Source organism: Nyctereutes procyonoides, unplaced genomic scaffold (assembly GCF_905146905.1).
Source record: "Nyctereutes procyonoides isolate TBG_1078 unplaced genomic scaffold, NYPRO_anot_genome, whole genome shotgun sequence".
Classification (NCBI taxonomy): domain Eukaryota; kingdom Metazoa; phylum Chordata; class Mammalia; order Carnivora; family Canidae; genus Nyctereutes; species Nyctereutes procyonoides.
This window is the reverse complement of record NW_026575134.1, coordinates 38,260,325-38,279,114: the sequence shown is the minus strand read 5'-3', so window position 1 is coordinate 38,279,114 and position 18,790 is coordinate 38,260,325. Positions and strand designations below refer to the sequence as shown.

General features: G+C 47.1%; 3 protein-coding genes across 5 annotated transcripts; 2 read left to right on the top strand and 1 right to left on the bottom strand.

Moving 5' to 3' along the window:
* Window positions 1–117: 117 nt before the first annotated feature.
* MED19 (mediator complex subunit 19) lies at window positions 118–6,267 on the bottom strand. The gene is made up of 5 exons (XM_055300827.1): window positions 5,743–6,267; window positions 1,341–1,597; window positions 1,097–1,193; window positions 699–793; window positions 118–511 (listed from the first exon to the last, which is right to left on the bottom strand). The coding sequence occupies exons 1-5, from the start codon at window positions 6,008–6,010 to the stop codon at window positions 443–445; spliced, it is 786 nt and encodes a 261-aa protein (XP_055156802.1). The 5' UTR covers window positions 6,011–6,267; the 3' UTR covers window positions 118–442.
* An 82-nt stretch (window positions 6,268–6,349) lies between these two features.
* Window positions 6,350–16,308, top strand: TMX2 (thioredoxin related transmembrane protein 2). 3 transcript variants are annotated; one of them, XM_055300823.1, is made up of 8 exons: window positions 6,352–6,586; window positions 13,001–13,061; window positions 13,298–13,411; window positions 13,912–13,988; window positions 14,223–14,329; window positions 14,597–14,662; window positions 14,772–14,901; window positions 15,439–16,308. In XM_055300823.1, exons 1-8 carry the CDS (start codon window positions 6,398–6,400, stop codon window positions 15,583–15,585), a joined length of 891 nt encoding a protein of 296 aa, XP_055156798.1. In that variant the 5' UTR covers window positions 6,352–6,397; the 3' UTR covers window positions 15,586–16,308. The 3 variants fall into 3 exon arrangements, with proteins under 3 accessions (XP_055156801.1, XP_055156798.1, XP_055156800.1); XM_055300826.1 differs by lacking the exon at window positions 15,439–16,308 and having other exon boundaries at window positions 6,350–6,586; window positions 14,597–14,651; window positions 14,772–14,864; XM_055300825.1 differs by lacking the exon at window positions 13,001–13,061 and having other exon boundaries at window positions 6,451–6,586.
* A 551-nt stretch (window positions 16,309–16,859) lies between these two features.
* SELENOH (selenoprotein H) lies at window positions 16,860–18,455 on the top strand. Its single transcript, XM_055300821.1, has 4 exons — window positions 16,860–17,136; window positions 17,223–17,368; window positions 17,473–17,602; window positions 18,268–18,455. The coding sequence occupies exons 1-3, from the start codon at window positions 17,015–17,017 to the stop codon at window positions 17,571–17,573; spliced, it is 369 nt and encodes a 122-aa protein (XP_055156796.1). The 5' UTR covers window positions 16,860–17,014; the 3' UTR covers window positions 17,574–17,602; window positions 18,268–18,455.
* The last annotated feature ends 335 nt before the right edge of the window (window positions 18,456–18,790 follow it).

The window sequence follows — 18,790 nt, the reverse complement described above, 5'->3', positions numbered from 1 at the left end:
CTAATAAGATAATGTAATGAAGACCCAAATTCCCCACAGATCTTTGAATGCCTTGGCTTAAACCCTGACTCTCACATAGAAAGGCACTTATGTCTTAACAGGCAGCCACAGTTCAGCCAGTTTGATAAATGCAATTTTTTTTTTTTTTTTTTTAAGAAAAACCCTAACAGATCAGACAATGTCCTAAATCAGACCAATTGCACAGAAGAGATGAAAAGAAAGCTTCCCCGGAGAGGAAGAGATGTCCGTGAGAAAGCCAACTGGGCCGAGCTTTACAAAAGCATGGCCCTTCTCAAATAATGTGTTAATCTTAGCCCAGCACAGTTGGAGCTGGCTTCTATCCCGTTTGCAGGGGACGCTCCCACGGCAGAGTCTGGGCCTGGAAGGCAGCTTTTGTCAGCAGGTTCGGGACAGCAGGAAAAGCCCTTCCAGTAGAGTCCTGTTAGCGGAGGCTGCTGCTGCTGCTGGCCTGAGAGCCGCCCACGCCTGGGTGGTCTGGACTGTGTCGGTTCTGGGGAAGACAAGGGAGGAGGGCTAAGAGAACAACTAGGAAGTAGCCTTGGCCTCCATCAGGAGGTGCAGGAAAAAGCTGCAACATGCCCTGGGTTTTAATCCTGGGTCCCACCTGAGGCAAAGGACCTTCAAAGACAGGGTGAGACAGGGAGGCTCTGGGTTGCAGCAGCACAGCCCTAACCTACCTTCTTTTTCTTCTTCTCTTTCTTCTTCCTTTTCCGTTCAGGATCCTCCTCTTTTTTCTTTTTCTTCTTCTTGTGATCAGAATCAGATGGTGTTTCTGTAGGAAACAGTGTGTGCCGATCACCTGTAGAACTCAAAATTCCCTACGGCTAGGAACTCTGAAGACCACAGGAAAACCTAGTCAAGGGCACCTGCTCCTCTAATGGCCAGAAAGGATAAGGGAGGCACTGCTAAGGCACTGTTCCAGCTTTCTACTTGAAGGAAACACTAATTGCCCTTATACCAGTATCAGGAGAACTTGGGAAGTCTGGGGCTCTGTAAGGAACCTAACTGGGTTTTTAAAAACAGGATGGTCCAACCGGGTCCAGGTTTTCTGTCTTTGAATAGAACTGCTGCTTACCTGGGGGGACAGGATCCTGGGTACGGCTCTGTTTGTGCTTGTGCTTATTCTTCTTCTTGGGAGGCTGAATATGCATCAGGCGACACTGCTCTGGTAACTGAAGGAACCAAAGGAAGTTCCAGGTGAGTGGAGGGACAAAATGCTCTGCTCCCGTCATCTGTTCTGCTCAGTAAGTTATGGAGGAACAGACTTGGAGAGAGAAACCATCTCCACGCCTTTCAGGCCTCCCCAAGAGGGGACTCACCGGGCCAGTGTGGAGGCGGAAACCAGCCAGCATGGTCCCTGTGATGGGATTAAAAGAGCCACCAAGAATAGGGGGTTTCTCGATGAGAGAGCGGAGGCTGCTGTTATCGTGGGAACCAGGCAAATCAATCATTCCTGGCAGGTCCGGCAGGAAGTTACTGAGTTTCTCCTTCACCTTCTTCCCACAAAATTTATTATAGGAATGTTCCAGGTTGTAGTGTGTGATCAGATTGGTGCTGCCTGTCAGCTCGGTGCTACCTAGAGGGCATGGAGAACAAAAAGATACTAGTCCCAAGCGTAGTGAGTATTATAAAGAATTAAATTTATTTTTTTAAAGAAACAGCAAAACTAAATAACATAATACACGCTGAAAACATAAACCAAAGAATGGTAATAGTCGGAACAAGGAGAAAAATCGGCAAACATCCAAATAGGGCACAGATGGAAACTCACCGCAAAGAAGAAGACACTCTCCCCAACTTGGACTCCTCGCAATAATAACTTACGTGATGTAATTACTGTGCTAAACACTTTTCTGGGTGCTTTTCATATAATCTACCAGTGAGAAATTATACTCTCTGGCACAGCAGGATCTTACCTCAGAGCTTAGCTACCGAGCAAGGTAAGGACCAAAAAGGGCAAAGGCTTGAGCATCTGATCAAGGACTTTCTTTTTTTTTGCGCTAGCAAGAAACACTAATTATCTTCACATAAGGAACAGGATTTTTAGCTACTGCTGACTAATTTGTTACCACTGTCTCTATTACTAATAATACCAAGTATGATGCTTTTTTTTTTTTTTTTCAAGTATGATGCTTCTTGCCTCAAAGTTAATGCCATGGTTTCTTTCCCCTTATCTCTGCAGTGGAGTAACAGCTATCTTGAGCACGCTTTTTTTTTTCAAGGTTCAAATGAAAACGTTGAAAATTATATTCTATAAATGCAAGGTACTATCAGTATAAATACTGCATGGCTGACTTTTTTCAAAGAATGGAAGCTTGTTAGTAATCTAATAAGGACCTAGTGGCAAAGGGTGGAGCTAGCTAGCCTACAATTTCATCTACAGTTATGATGAACACGAAGAATGCAAATGACAAAAGTGGCTTGTTCATAATCATTCACTTGGAAAAACACAGGTTCTGACGTGAGTCCCTTGGGGGCCAAGACAATGTTTGTCTTGTTCACACATGTATTGCTGGTGCCCCATGCAATACACATCTTTGGTGCTCAGTAATTGTTAAGAGAGCAAGGTATTTTCCCTCCGTACCCCAAGGCCTTGCTCTATCCTTCTCTTTTTCCTTTCTCATGCCAAACGTTCCAGAAGCACGGTGTACTGTGGCGGCAGAAGACTCAGTGCCACGGTACTGGCTCCTCCAAAACCGACACTGCCTCCTGCCATTCTAGTTATCCTGCTTTTCCTAAACACTTTATGAGCCCATCCAACATCCTGTTTTGACTACCAGTTCCATGAAGATGATTTCTAAATGTCTCTCCCCGGTCTCCTAACACTCCTCTCCTAAAAACTAGTTTTAGGTTTCCAACTTCCTCCTAATTTCATGCAGATTCATTTTTTTAAACTCCAAATTTTCTCCACCTCATTTATGTCTTCTCTATTTCAATACATGGCACCCATATTCTCCAGATATTTTTAGAAGCAGTACTCCTCAGGTCAAAAATTTCAATGGTTTTCTATTACCCTCAGGAAAAAGCTCAAATTCCTTAGGTACTCATGGTAAAACACATCTTACTCTAACTTCAGCCACTACTCCCCTATGCCAAATTGCTGACCCATCCAAATGAGTCTCCATTATCTCCTGAAAAACATATTTCTTGTTTCCTTTTAGGAAGTTTGTTTTAGGAAAATTGATGTAATTATAAGACAGTTATTCTAAGTTTTCTTCACCAATATGAAATTTCCAAGGTCTGGCTCAAGTGACCTTTTTGTCATTTTGGATCAAGGAACACATTTTGAAAAGCAACATGTAGTTTTTTGTTTTTTTAAGTAGACATCTACTCTCAATGTGGGGCTCGAACTTGCAACCCCAAGATCAAGAATTGCATGCTCTACCTACTGAGCCACCCAGGGGCCCCCATCATGTAGTGCTCAATAGTATATGAGGTATGATCACGAAGTAATGAGATCAGCCTTAACAAGAAATATAGTCACTAACCTTTTTTTTTAAAAAAACGTTTCTTTTTTAAAGACCTTATTTATTCATAGAGACACAGTGAGAGAGAGAGAGAGGCAGAGACACAGGCAGAGGGAGAAGTGGGCTCCATGCAGGGAGCCCCACACGGGACTCGATCCCGGGACCCCAGGATCATGCCCTGGGCCGAAGGCAGGGGCCAAACCGCTGGATCACGCCCCGGGCTGCAGGCGGCTCAAAACCGCTGCACCACTGGGGCTGCCCTATAGTCACTATCCTTAAACCACATATGTTATATCCCTATGTAAAATAAGCTCCTTAAAAGCAAGGGCTAGATTTATTAATTCTTTTCCTTCTCATCAGGTGCCCCCCTTCCTACATACCCAGCACTTGCCCCACACAGGTAGTAGCATCTGTCAAGTGCTTGATATAAATAGGTACAATTTTATAAATAGAATAAATAAGGTTAGAGAAAGTGCTGGTGGACATCAACCCCTAGCTGACCAACGGAGAGTCAACCTCTCTATGCTTCAGTTTTACTCAAGTGTAACATGCCTATCTCAAGAGGCTATTCTCAGTATCAAATTCTATTACATACCTTTTTTTTTTAATTTATTTATTCATGAAAGACACACACAGAGAGGCAGAGACACAGGCAGAGGGAGAAGCAGGCTCCACGCAGGGAGCCTGACGTGAGACTCAATCCTGGGTCTCCAGGACCACACCTGGGACTGAAGGTGGCGCTAAGCCACTGAGCCACCCGGGCTGCCCTTCTATTACATTCCTAACTGCACTGTGAACTTCAGAGCACCAGGCCAATATGCATTATTATTTCCCTCAACCCCTGATGTAGCAATAGAACTTGGGAGGAACTGAGGGGCAACTTGGAGATGTAACGTGTCCAAAGTGACTCTTGATTTCCATCTCCTCAAACGTGTTCCTTCTTGGTCTTAGCACTACCATCCACCCAACTATTCAAGCCAGGAATTCACAAGTTCCTCCCTACTTCTATATTCAACCCTTCATTCCTCTAAGCTCTGCCCCTAACATTTACCCTGCATCAGTTCACTTCTCTCCTGCACTGCTACTGCCTAGTCCAAACCATTATCTCCTTCCGGGACTATTATGCAGTAACTTCTGGCTGATTTCCCCACTTTCCATTCTTAATGTAGTTGTTTGGATAATTAAAAATAAGTAAAATCAGATCGTGTCACTGTCCTGTGTGCTAAGATGGCTCCCCCTGAGGGGCATCTGGCTGGCTCAGTTGGTACAGCAGGTGGCTCCTGATCTCGGGTGGTGCATTTGAGCCCCAGTTTGAGTACAGAGATTACTAAAAAAAAAAATTTAAAAAATACAACGGCTCCCCTGAACTTAAAATCTAAATGCTTTACAAAGGCTCCTGTCTCCCCCACGCCCTCCATCTCCTATCACTCCTTCCCTTGAAACTTCACTGGAGTCCAACTGGTCTTCTGATCCTCGGATAGTCCAAGGTTTTCCCTCACACCAGGGCTTCTGACCTCATTTCTTGCGTGTTATCTCTCCCACTCACACGTGACTGGCTCTTTACGCTCAAATATTATCTACTCGGAGATGGCTTCTTTGATCACTCTGGCTAAAGCCTCAACTCTTTATCACATTTTCTCCTTGTAGCACTAACCACTGTGTGATGTTATCTAGTGCACTCTGTGCCACCTCCTCCTTTGAAATGTAAACTCCAAAACTGGCAGAGGTCCTGTCAGCCCTAGTCACTTCTGTATCTTAAGCATTTAGAACAGTGCTTTTGGTACACAGTAGGTGCTCAACAAAACAATTCTTTGGTTCGAGTCTCCTCCCTCCTTCGGGTAGTTGAGGAAACGCGGAAGCCCTCAGGAAGACGGCAACACGCCTCAAACCAAGAGCATGTCTGTGACAGATCTGGAAAACCTTAGGTCTGCACGGATGTTAAATCAGGCGTCGCGAGTTCCAAACTCAAACCCCGGAGAGTTTTCAGGGAACCATAAGCTAGCATCAGGGACAGAGCCAGATTCGGTGTGAAAGATGGGTCGCCGAAAGGCCTTCTCTCCCCTTTCCCAAACCAGGCCAAAAATTCACGTCATCCCTTCGGTCGCGAGTCCTCAGCGCCCTCCCGACTCGGAGCTCCGAAGCCCGGCACGCGTTGCCTAGGATACCCCGCACCTCCCCCGGCTGGCCGAGAGCCACGCCCACCGCCTCCTCGGTACGATCCGATTGGCTGCCTTCTGCCAGGCCTAGTACTCACCTGGCAGTTCCCGCATAAGGTAGAAGGGACCGCAGCCAGCCGCGGACTTGTCGGCGCCGGGAGGAGCCGTGGCCGCGGTGGACGGCGGGGCCGTGCCGGGACCCCCGCCCGGAGGAGGGGGAGGAGGAGGTGGAGGCTTTCCTGGTCCGAAGCCGAGCGCGCTTGGTGGTGGTGGTGGGTCAGCCTGAGCTCCGAACAGCGCCGAGAAATTCTCCATCGTCTCCTCCGCCCTGGCGCGGTCCCTGTGTCTGGCGTCGGTCGTTTTCATTGGACAATCCTCTCACGATGTCCCGCCCCCTTCCTCTAGGAGCCGCTTTTCATTGGGTGCCCCGCCTACCGTTTTCTGGCAGCTACTTCCGTCGCTTTATGAGAACGTTCCGGAAGTGCTATCTAACTTGCAGAGATTCTCCTAAAGGCCGTCTCCGTGGGCCACCGTCGCATATCCAATAAAATGACTTAAGTGGAGAAAGCGACATCTAGGTCGACCAATAAGACGTCAAAGCCCCTTACCTTCCGCAACGTCCAATCAGAGATCTACTTCCGGGCGCGGAGGCGGTGCATCCGAGGCCAAACCCAATGGAAGGCTCTCTGGTGGAAGGGGCGGGGCCAGACCTACAGACGCCGAAGCACCGCGGGCGCCGCAAAGGCCGGAAAGATGGCGGTCCTGGCACCTCTAATCGCTCTGGTGTATTCGGTGCCACGACTTTCACGATGGCTGGCCCGACCTTATTATCTCCTGTCCGCCCTGCTTTCTGTTGCATTCTTACTCGTGAGGAAGCTGCCCCCTCTCTGTAGCAGTCTCCCCTCGCAGCGCGAAGACGGCAACCCGTGTGACTTTGACTGGGTGAGCGGACCCCGCGACCTTCACTGTCCCTGCTCCCCGAGGTTGCATGCGGGAGCCTCGAGGTCCCGAGCCCGTAGCGGCCTCACAGACTGTTAGAATGCGGGGCCTGGAGCATCCTCGAGCCTAAACCTCTTGGTGCTTAATTGAGATGGGCAGACAGCGGGTTAGCCTGCACGGCCGCCTGGCTCTTAGGATTCTTGAGTGCAGGGTTCTTTCCATCACCCGGTTCATGCTGGTCAGCGGCCGTACCCAAACTCGACACGTGTCCAGTATTTCACAGGGCCGCCCTTTATGTAAAGCTTCTGGAGGAGCTGGTGAGGTATAAACAAGGCGGGTCGTGGTGCCCCCGTTTAACTGATGGAGAGCTTGACCTCGGCGTAGTCGCCAGGGAGCCCACCGGTGAGGGACTGCGACCCGCCGCCACCCCTGCACGCTTTGTCAGCCGTTCCTGGATTCAGTTAACACTCCCAGGGCGCGCGTTACCTGCTAGGCCCGCTGCCGCATTCCGAGGATGCAAAAACAGCCAACACAGGCGTTAGGCCCGCTGAAAAGGAATCGTAAAAACAAAATTGTAAAGAACTCTCCCTTGAGACCTGCTGTCCTTGAGTAGGTGCGGAGTAAAAGGAGTTGAAGCTCTGTGCGCCCTGCTGTACAGCAGCGGGTGTGTTCTGCGGGAAGGGAAGGGGATCACCTGAGTCTTCGTCTTTTTTTTCTTCCCCAGCCCCCAAAGTGAGTCTTTACCAGAACCCACTCCCTTATTTTGTTCCTCCATCCCTTGTTAATGCTTACCTACATCCTCTGTGCTTTCCCAGACACTATGACAGAAAAAGCTCAAGTGTAGCCATGCTTGTTTAGAAGTTCCTTTTTTTTTTAAGATTTTATAATTTTTTATTCATTAGAGACACACAGAGAGAGAGAGGCAGAGGGAGAAGCAGGCTCCGTGCAGGGAGCCCGATGTGGGACTTGATCCTGGGTCTCCAGGATAATGCCCTGGAGTGCTAAACCGCTGAGCCAGCCAGAAGTTACTTTTTTTTTTTTTTTAAGCAGAAGTATATAAACACTAAATACTTCTCTCTCTCTCTCTCTTTTTTATTTATTTATGATAGTCACACAGAGAGAGAGAGAGAGGCAGAGACACAGGCAGAGGGAGAAGCAGGCTCCATGCACCGGGAGCCCGACGTGGGATTCGATCCCGGGTCTCCAGGATCGCGCCCTGGGCCAAAGGCAGGCGCCAAACCGCTGCGCCACCCAGGGATCCCCAGAAGTTCCTGTTTTTACAGTGATTCCCCCCTTATCTGAGGCAGGTGGGGTGGTGGATCGTCATTGCAATACCCACCCCCTACCACCAGGGGTTGCCTGAAACCCTGGTTAGTACCCGACCTTATATATATTGATGTTTTGTCTCATATGTACATACGTGTGATAAGTTTATTTACAATTAGGTACAGTAAGAGATTAACAACAATAACTAATAAAATAAAGCAGTTTTAACAACATAACACAATGAAACTTACGTCAGTGTGGTCTGTCTCCCTCAAAATATCTTATTGTGTACTATACTCATCCTTATGATGATGATATCAGATGATGAAATGAGCTGAGTGACACAGGCATCCTAACAGCATTAGGCTACTGTTGACTTTCTGTTGATAAGTCAGGAGGATGATCTGTTTCCGGACTGTGGTTGACTGCAGGTAGCTAAAACCACAGATAAGGGAGGACTACTGTATTCCATACTGATTTAACCAAAATGGGACTCAAAAGATATAAGTGGGTAGTAGTAAAGATTTTAGTTAAATGTAGAGATTTTTTTTTAAGATTTTTATTTATTTATTCATGAGATACACAGAGTGAGGCAGAGACATAGGCAGAGGGAGAAGCAGGCTCCCCGCGGGGAGCCGGATGTGGGACTCAATCCCAGGACCCCAGGATTACGACCTGAGCTGAAGGCAGTTGCTCAACCACTGAGCCACCCACGTGCACTGTGTAGGGATCTTTTATATAACTAAATGCACTGTATACTCTCATTTAATAATATGCAAAGTACTGGAACTTTTTGTATTTTACTATTTCCCTGATAGAATTTTTAAAAATTAATCACATAGAGTTCATAGCTAGTGTTTGTTTTCCTGGAAAATCCATGTTTTACTGATTTACCTTAGTGACTGGGAAGTTAGGATATTAAAGTAAATAATGTTAGCAATAACAGGTAAATAAAAATAAAATAACAGGTAAACACGGAATTTTCAGTGACATGACAAAAGTTTATTTCTAAATGAAAAGAAAGATGCATTTTGTGCTTCCTATATATGTTGTCTTTCAGAGTAACCAAATAATTGGTAAGAGAATGTTGATTTCTTAATAGTCAAATCTGAGCTAATAAATATGGAAGGATGGATAAAATTTAAAAATCCTTTAGCAAAGACACCTGGCTGGCTCAGTCAGTGGAGCATGTGACTTTTGATCTCAGCGTCGTGAGTTCAAGCCCCACTTTGGGCATGCATGGGGCTTACTAAGACAAAACAAAAAACACTCAGCCAACCAACCAAGCAACAACAAAAGCATTTAGCAACCGCTAATGAAATAATAAACAAAGGCAATGATCATCTGTGGATGCTAAAACCATCAGATGAAAGGTTGCTGTGTCTTCTGAACGGATGCAGTAGGAAGGGTCTAACATCACCTATGATGTATATTTGGAAAAAAGATGTGGATTTTAATCAAGCTTTTAGATTTCATTGCCACTTTACAAGAAATATGGGAGATAGAAAATCATCAGAAGAACACATACCAAATCCAGAAAGCAGGAAAGTTGACAGTACTAATGACTCAATGTCTAAAGCAGATAGATAAAAAAGAAACAGATATCCTTTAGAGATAAAGGAATACCAAAGAGGGCAGCCCCAGTGGCTCAGCAATTTAGCGCCTTTGGTCCGGGGCTTGATCCTGGAGACCTGGGATTGAGTCCCACGTCAGGCTCCCTGCATGGAGCCTGCTTCTCCCTCTGCCTGTGTCTCTGCCTCTCTCTCTGTGTCTCTCATGAATAAATAAATAAAAAATCTTAAAAGAAAATAAAAGGAAGACCAAAAGAAACACTTCAGCCAAATGTACTATGTGGATCTGGCTTGCTTGTTTCTAATTTGAACAAACTGCACAAAGACAATTTGAAATTACTGGGATCATTTGCATAAGGACCGAGTATTAAATGACAGTAAGGAATTATTATTTGTGTTAGGTGTGATAGTGGCATTTTGGTTTGTTAAAAAAAAAAAAAAAAAAAAAAGGGCAGCCTGGGTGGCTCAGCGGTTTGGTGCAGCCTTTGGCCCAGGGCCTGATCCCAGAGACGCAGGATGGAGTCCCGCATCGGGCTCCCTGCATGGAGCCTGCTTCTCCCTCTGCCAGTGTCTCTGCCTCTCTCTCTGTGTCTCTCATGAATAAATAAAATCTTTTTTTTTAAAAAAAAAGTTCCAGAGTGTCTGGGTTGGTCAGTTGGAAGAGCACATAGTTCTTGATCTTGGGGTTGTGAGTTTGAGCCCTCATTGGGAGTAGAGGGGACTAAAAAAAATAAAGATAAAAAACCGGGGGCGGGGGCTTCTTTAAAAAAAAAGAAGTCCTTTGGGCGCCTGAGTGGCTCAGTTAGTTGGTTGACCCTACAGCTCTTGATTTGGGCTCAGGGCATGATCTCAAGGTGGTGAGATGGAGCCCAACAATGGGCTCTGCACTGGGTGGAGTCGGCTTGAGATTCTCTTTCTCTCTCTCTCTCCTCTCCCTCTCTCTCGTCCCTCCATCCTTCCCTTCCTCCCCTCTCTCCCTCCCTCTCCCTCTGTCCCCTCCTTTAAAAAAAAGTCCTTATTTGTAAGAGATAAACACTGAAATATTTTTTTGAGCTTTTATTTATTTATTCATGAGACAGAGAGAGAGAGAGAGAGAGAGAGAGAGAGAGAGAGAGAGAGGCAGAGACACAGGCAGAGGGCGAAGCAGGCTCCATGCAGGGAGCCTGACATGGGACTCGATCCCGGGTCTCCAGGATCAGACCCTGAGCTGAAGGCAGCGCTAAACCGCTGAGCCACCCGGGCTACCCAACACTGAAATATTTATAGGTGAATTGATACAGTTAGTATTTGCTTTAAGTTTCTTCAAAAACAGTGGGTAGCATAGATAAATTGAAACTGTTTTGGCAAAACGTTACTGTTAAATCTGAGTAGTAGGGATTTATTAAAAAATTGTAGGGGAAGAAAAAAAAATTTTCCTCTACCTCTCTGAGACCTTGGCTTAAACCCCTGTAATAAAAGACATTAAAAACAAAAGATAAACAAGTTTATTAACATGTATACCTCATGTATGCATGGGAGATACCCAGGGAAAATGAATTAACTCAGAGGTGGATTAGAACTCTGGTTTATATTAAGTCCTCAACAAAGAGCAATATGTTTTTGGAGAAATGACTGGAGAAAGGAAAGAAGTTTTAGGCTTCCAAGGAGGGCAAACTGTGGGAAGGTAAACTAATGGTAGATAAAGGCTCGTTTGTTAGTTTCCTCTGGTGCTGTCTCCAGGCTGATAGGGTCTCTCTAAATTTGTCTCCCTTGATTAACTTTTGTCCTTTTTGGTAGAGAAGGATACTTTAAAAAATTTGTTGTGCTTCGGGGCACCTGGGTAGCTCAGTCAGTTAAGCTTGTGACTCTTGGTTTTTGCTCAGGTCATGATCTCAGGGCCTTGAGATTGGCCACCACATGGGGTTTCCAGCTCAGCTCGGAGTCTGCTTGAGATTCTCTCCCTTTTCCTCCCGCTCTGCCCCTCCCTGTGCTTGTGCGCATGCTCTCTTTCTCTCTCAAATGAATAAACAAAATCTTAAAAAAAAAAATGTCCTGCTTTTAGAGAAATAGAGGGAGGGGAAGGAGCTTTTCTTGTATCTACTTCTTAATTGCTTTTAGGCTCAAAGTTATTATGGAGAATAATCCAAAGTAGCATATTTTAGGGTGGCACATTCTGCTACTATTTAGTATCCTCTCTATCTTTATGTATGTTTGCACTTTTCCCTGCTACAAAGTTTAAAAACAAGGAACAAACAGGCAGAGCAACCAGAGAGGCTCTGCTTCATATTGGTACATTTGGAATCCAGGCTCATGCTGTCTCACTTTAGGGCCTTAAGGCCATGCCAGCATCCAGCCAGCCAGCAGATGAAGACAGGAAGCTGGAATGCGAGGACACACGCTTTCTAACTGCCTAGCACAGGCATGGCACATTGCTTCCACTCACATTCCACGTAGGAGTGCTAGTCACACAGCGCTACTGCGATGCAAATAGACTGAGGGAGTCCAGCTTCAGTGTGCCTCGGAGGAAAAAGAAGTTGGGTTTGGCTTATACACAGCCAGTCTTTGCCATCGGGGTCTTCTGTGTAACCACAGGTCCTTTCTTTTTTTTAAGTTACCCTCCCACGTTAAGTGCCAATTCTAACCCAATTTCATTTGTGAAAATGTGCTACTTTCTGCTCAGGTACACTTAGTAAGGTCTGTCATATTCCCTAACTCCCATTTACGTGTCTTATTTCTAAAGCCAGTCAGTTACTTTTTGTTGGAGATGATGCTAAAAATCCAGGACCTAGGTTCCCTGACTTCTAGCTGTATATTGTAGTTGATTGGTTTTGTGTGAAAGAGTGATATGGGTCCCTGTATTGTAAACAGAAAGGTCTGGAAGGCCTCAGATCGTCTAGTCTCGAGTTGCCAACCCCCCTCATGCTCACTCCCACAGGGGGTGCATTGCAATCTTTACTCTTTGAAATTACCTTGTTGGTATCTTTGTCATGATTACCATCCGTCTCATGGAACTTAGAGTCTAGAAAGTGAGAAAGAACTGGAAGCTGAAGGTGCTGAAAAGGGCCTTCTAAAGCCCTGAGAGGCCTCTTTCAGTTCTCAAATCCTATTAAAGGTGCATGGATTATCACTATGAATTTTGGATGGGAAGGAGTGACTTAATGTAAACAGAACCCCAAAAGCCAGATATTGTACTAATGGGATATTACAGAGGAAGTGTCCCTTGAAAAATTTTATTTTGCCGGGATCACACTGAGTTGGTTATATTGTCTTACAGCTTTATGTGGTACTAGACTTTATGCAGTTCTTTCATACCCATGATCTCATTTACTCCTCCCAGTAACTTTTTGAGATAACTAGCGTTCCATGGAGGAAACCAAAGCTCAGGTTAAATGATGTACTGGAAGGCACCAGACAGTTTATGGCAGGAGTGGGTTGAACCTGACTGGTGTTTTTCCCACTGCATCTTCACCAACTCCAGTTATTTCTTTGTTGGTGCCGTTCCCAATCTGGATCTCAGTTGGTTTTTATTCCATATTGGGCTCCCTTCCCCAGCTAAAGCATTTGGGTTTATGGCATTCCTGTCACTTTGATTCTGTTCCAGAGAGAAGTAGAGATCCTCATGTTCCTCAGTGCCATCGTGATGATGAAGAACCGCAGATCCAGTGAGTTTAGCCTGCTCCTCGGTTTCTCGGGCCTCATGCCCTCCAGAGGTGCTTTCAGTCTCGTTATGAGAGGGGCATTATTTGGTGAATGAGTCCCTCATTCCACGCCAGGGCCAAATTTGATCTTGGACTTATCCTCTTCCCCCCTCTCCCATTTCAAAATACTACAGGAAGAGTGACAAACAGGATATGGGAGTATGCAGCCCAGCCTGACCTGTGACATCTTTGTGTTTCAGTCACTGTGGAGCAGCATATAGGCAACATCTTCATGTTTAGTAAAGTGGCCAATGCAATTCTTTTCTTCCGTCTGGATATTCGCATGGGCCTGCTTTACATCACACTGTGCATAGGTAAGGAGACTGGTTGTGTGAACCAAATTACAACCCCAGACAGGTCTCTCCATACCCTTCTTCCATATCTTGTATATAATTAATTATGTATGTGGTTCAGGTGATAAGAATCTATGGAAATTTTAGGAAGAAGGGAATGTGTCAGTGGTCTGAATATGTCCGCAAAGTGTATTCTTTGGTGCCTAAAATCTTTGAGTCAGTTTGAAAGTAAGCCCCCTGGGCAGCCCCAGTGTCGCAGCGGTTTAGCACCACCTGCAGCCCATGGCGTGATCCCGGAGACCCTGGATCAAGTCCCAAGTCGAGCTCCTTGCATGGAGCCTGCTTCTCCCTCTGCCTGTGTCTCTGCCTCTCTCTCTCTCATCTCTATCTCTATCTCTATCTCTCTGTGTGTGTGTGTCTCTCATGAATAAATTCAAAAAAAAAAAAAAAGAAAAGGAAAGTAAATCCCCTGCTGCAGGCCTTTAATATGTCTCCTCTGACATTTTTTTTTCTATGTTTAGTGTTCCTGATGACATGCAAGCCTCCCCTGTATATGGGCCCTGAATATATCAAGTACTTCAATGATAAGACCATTGATGTGAGTTCTCTTCCTTTCTTCTGTTTCTTGGGTCCCTTTTGGGTGATTTTGTAGCTGTGCTTTTTACTCACTAGGGGTAACTTCTTCAGAGTAGGTGTCGAGGGCACTGTGGTTCGTTATTGGAGCTAGGGAGAGAGGGAAGAGAAAGCCAGGGCCAGCAATTAGACGCTTAAGTCTGAACTTTTCTGGGAACCTGTGTGATCCAGCTCACTGTTTCTTCCCTGTGTGTGGCAGGAAGAGCTAGAGCGGGACAAGAGGGTCACTTGGATTGTGGAGTTCTTTGCCAATTGGTCTAATGACTGCCAGTCGTTTGCTCCCATCTATGCTGACCTCTCCCTCAAGTGAGTACTGCATAGGGACGGATGATGGAAGCAGAAGTGCTATACTTTCCCTCTCATTGTTTTTGGCTTTCTTTTTCTTTTTCTTTTTCTTTCTTTTTCTTTTTCTCCTTTTCTCTTTTTCTTTTTCTTTTTCTTTTTCTTTTTCTTTTCTTTCTTCACATTGCAACCAAAGGCATTTCTCCCTGCTCCCCAAATATCTGCATTTCCAGTTCTCTTGATCCATTTTCTTCTTTTACTGTGTTAAATTAAATAATATATTTTTCTTAGGTACAACTGTACGGGGCTAAATTTTGGGAAGGTGGACGTCGGACGCTATACTGATGTTAGTGTACGGTATGTAAGGGTCTGGACAGAGGGTCTGAGCAAAAGTCATTTTTTTTTTTTAAGTCGTTTTGAGTAATGTAGACAGATGCATTTACAGAGTACCTTCTGGGCCCTGTAGGTACAAAGTGAGCACATCGCCCCTCACCAAGCAGCTCCCGACCCTGATCCTGTTCCAAGGTGGCAAGGAGGTCATGCGGCGGCCACAGATTGACAAGAAAGGACGAGCTGTCTCTTGGACCTTCTCTGAGGTATCTGAATGAGTGAGTGGCTTGGAGAAGCATATGGAACAGTGGTGGGCTTTGGAGGCCAACTTGGGTTTGATTGCTGGCTCTGCCCCTTGCCCACTAGTTGTGAGAGTGTGGACTAGTTAACCAGATTTCATTCATGAATTCGCTCAGCAAATTTGTGCTTCTACCATGTGCCAGAACTCCTAGTACCAGAGAACAGTTATTAAGATTCCATCTCAGAGGCCCTAGTCAGTGTAGTCTATAGGCCTGAGGTTCCTTGGCAGTAAATTGGAGAGAGTAACACTTGCATCACAGGGTCGTTTTGTGGAGTGTATTAAATAATATAGCTGTAATTCTTGGCATGGTGATTGTCACATAATGGGTATTTAATTGTACAGGGTTGACTTGTCCAGGTACCCAAAAAAGGAGAGTTAGGTTAGAGTAGATTTCTGTCTTTTCCTTCCTTCTTTTCTAGACTGTGTCTAAATACTTCTTACTTCCCAGTAAGTACTTGCCAACCAGAACCCTGATGTGTGTACGCACACCTCTTTTGTGCAGGAGAATGTGATCCGAGAATTCAACTTGAATGAACTCTATCAACGGGCCAAGAAGCTATCAAAGGCTGGAGATAATATCCCCGAGGAGCAGCCTGTGGCCCCCACCCCCACGGAAGTACCAGATGGGGAAAGCAAGAAAGACAAATAGAATCCCTGCCTTGTCTGTGCTTCCTCACCTTTGAGGCCCTGCCCCTCCTGTAACCACAAGCCTTGTGTGAGGCCTGGGCCTTTTATTTATGTTTTCTCCTTTGGCTCTACCTGAGTGGGGCAGGGTGCTGCTTCTGATTTTAAAGAGGCTTCCAGGGAATTGACAGGCACCCTCCAGGAAGGCCTCCACTGCTGTGGTCAACTTTCACTGGAAGAAGGGAGAAATCTACAATGGATGAAGAAAGGCTTTCCCTCCAAGCTTGGGTCACTGTATCAGTTATGGTCACCACTCACATGTCCCCACTATGCTGTGTTTTCATCTCTCCTCTCAGTGGACCTACACAGTCTGCTTAGATTACATTCAACCTAAAACAGAAGACGCCTGGGTATGGAGTCTGCACCAGGATTTTCCCCTCAAGGACCCTTGCTGCTTTAGGCACTTCTGGCTTGGTCTGTGGCCTTCATTAAAAAGTATAAGACTAACTTTGTCACTGGTCCCAAGGAGACACTTTTAACCACTGAGTGTACTCATTGGAGATAATATTGAATAATAGCCCTGTTTTTTTGGGAGTTTGTGAGGAAGGGGAATAGGTTTGAGACATTCGTTTGTGTGGTAGGGCCTGGAGGAGAAAGCCCTGGGCAGGAATGGGGTTTCACTTACTCTCCCACCTACTCCCAACACCCAGTAGATGGTTTTCCATAATAAACTGGGATTTCCTTTTGATTCTGCCTTTGTGGGTTCCTCGCCTATTAGAAAAGCCTGGCCACTGCATAGGGGGTGCCTGTCTCCTCACCTGGGCTTGGTCTCCAGAATCGGGGAGGGATGGGAAGGCAAGTTTCTCTAATGCTAGAGTACTGACTTCACCGAGTTAGGCTGGGAGTTTGGTTTGGGATTGGTCCGCGGTTCCCAAGGAGCAGAGTGGCGGCGGGGGTGGGGTTTGTGTGTGGTCGTGCACGCTATTTACCCCGACGGAAGCTTACTGAAACGCCTGTGTGAAGCCAGGCTTGTTTCAGAGCTGCTTGTCCGCGCTCCCCCGCCGCCGCGGGCGGAGTGGTTGTGCCCAGGCAGCCCCGCCTCCCCCCGCGGGCCTGTGCCCAGAGAGCTCCCCCCGCGCTGTGGGCGGAGTGGTTGTGCCCAGAGAGCTGCCCCCCCCCGCCGCGGGCGGAGTGGTTGTGCCCAGGCAGCCCCGCCTCCCCCCGCGGGCCTGTGCCCAGAGAGCTCCCCTCCCGCCCCCCCCCGTCGCGGGCGGAGTGGTTGTGCCCAGGCAGCCCCGCCTCCAGGCCGCGTGTGCGCCGGCCCACGCTCGGTGCGTCCCCGGGGAGGCATTGTTCCGCCGGCGGCCTTTCTGGCCTGCGGTTTGGAGCTTGGCGCGTGGAGCGGCGTTGGCCGGACCCCTATTGCCGCCCAGGTCAGCTCGGCTCCAGGCGCCATGGCTTCTCGCGGGAGGAAGCGGAAGGCCGAGGCGGCGGGGGTCGCGGCGGCGGAGAAACGGGAGAAGCCGGCGAGCGGCAGGAAGGCCGTGGAGGAGGCGACCGTCGTGATCGAGCATTGGTGAGGGGCCCGGAGAGGCCCGGGGAGGCGGGCCGGGGCGCCGCACACCGAGGCCCCCGCCTCCGACCTTCCCCTTTTTCTCCTAGCACGAGCTGACGCGTCTACGGGCGCAACGCCGCGGCCCTGAGCCAGGCGCTGCGCCTGGAGACCCCGGAGCTCCCGGTGGAGGTGAATCCGGCCAAGCCCCGGAGGGGCAGCTTCGAGGTGACGCTGCTGCGCCCGGACGGCAGCTGTGAGTGGGGGGGCCCGCCCCGGGGACCAGGCGGGAGGGCCTCGGGCTCTGGGGCACATGCTGGCGCATCCCAAAGTGACTTCGTTTCCTTGGTCTTTTCCCAGGTGTGGAGCTTTGGACTGGGATTAAGAAGGGGCCCCCACGCAAACTCAAGTTCCCTGAGCCTCAAGAGGTGGTGAAGGCGCTGAAGCAGCACCTTTCGTAGGGTGTTTGGGCAGAAGTCCTCGTGCTGAGGTTTGAAGGGGACAGGAAGGGTGGATTGGGGGTATTTGCGAAGCAGCCCTCGAAGTGTCCTCACCTGAGGCAGCATCTACAACTTAGAACTCTTCTTGCTCAGGTTTTCCCGTTTGTGCTGGTAGAAAAATAGAAATCGGCCACAAAGTTGTTTATTCTTAGCGTGTGAATGACTATAGAAACGCGATTTGTGCCCTTTGAAGATGAGGTTATTACTCTGGGGGTATGGACCCTTTTCATCTTTGTTAAATTTATTTTGCATACCTGTGGCAATTGTTTTTCTTCAGCTGGTGGTGTAATAAATCCCACCGGTTTCCTCGTTTGTGAGTTAGTCATTGGTAATGTCCAGATTTTTCTCCTTCCTTTACTGGCAGAGTCTTTGTGTAACCTCATGTGTGCTTACCCCTACCCTACCTTCTTGTGTTTTTTGTTCCTAGGTTTTCTGTTAATCTCATGTAAAACCTATGGTTGTGTCACTCGTGGCCCCCAAAATTTAGTGGTTGGACATGTTGTTAGGCACCTGATACGTTGAATGAAATGTACAGGGAGGATGCAATCCTTGAAATCTCCTGGGTTTGTGGGTTCTGAGGGTGGGCACATTTTCCCCTGGCTTTAGGATTGCTTGGACCTCTTCTCTAACCTTTTTCCCCCCCATCATTTCACAGCATATCCCTGGTGATGTTGGAGCATTTATGACGGAACATGGCCAAACTTCAGTCATGTACCTGAAGCCATGGTTTCTTCCCTCCAGAGATGATGGTTCATTTGTGAGGCAGCCCTCTAGTAAGGCAATGAAAAGTTCTTGGTTTGTTTAATAAAAGCTGAAATAAAGTATTTGAATAATAAAACTTAATCTTATGGTAAGAGATGGACAAAACCAGCTCTTAGTGGGATTGGCTCCCCTTGTATTTTTAATATTCTGAGGTCACAAATTAACCTGGAGCTCCTAGGGTCTGTGGTAGATCATGTGAAATACTTGCCAGAACTGTTGGGGGGGGGGGGTAGAAATCTATTTTCTAAAAAGCATGTCTTTTTCAACTCACTTCTTGAAAGTTATGATTAAGTTGTCTTTTTGGCCCCTACAGATATTTGGCTAGACTTCCCATGCTGGATTGAATAAGCCACACACATTAGATATGCAAAAACATTCTGTTACTTTTACCCACTTATACCATCCCAGCACTGTTT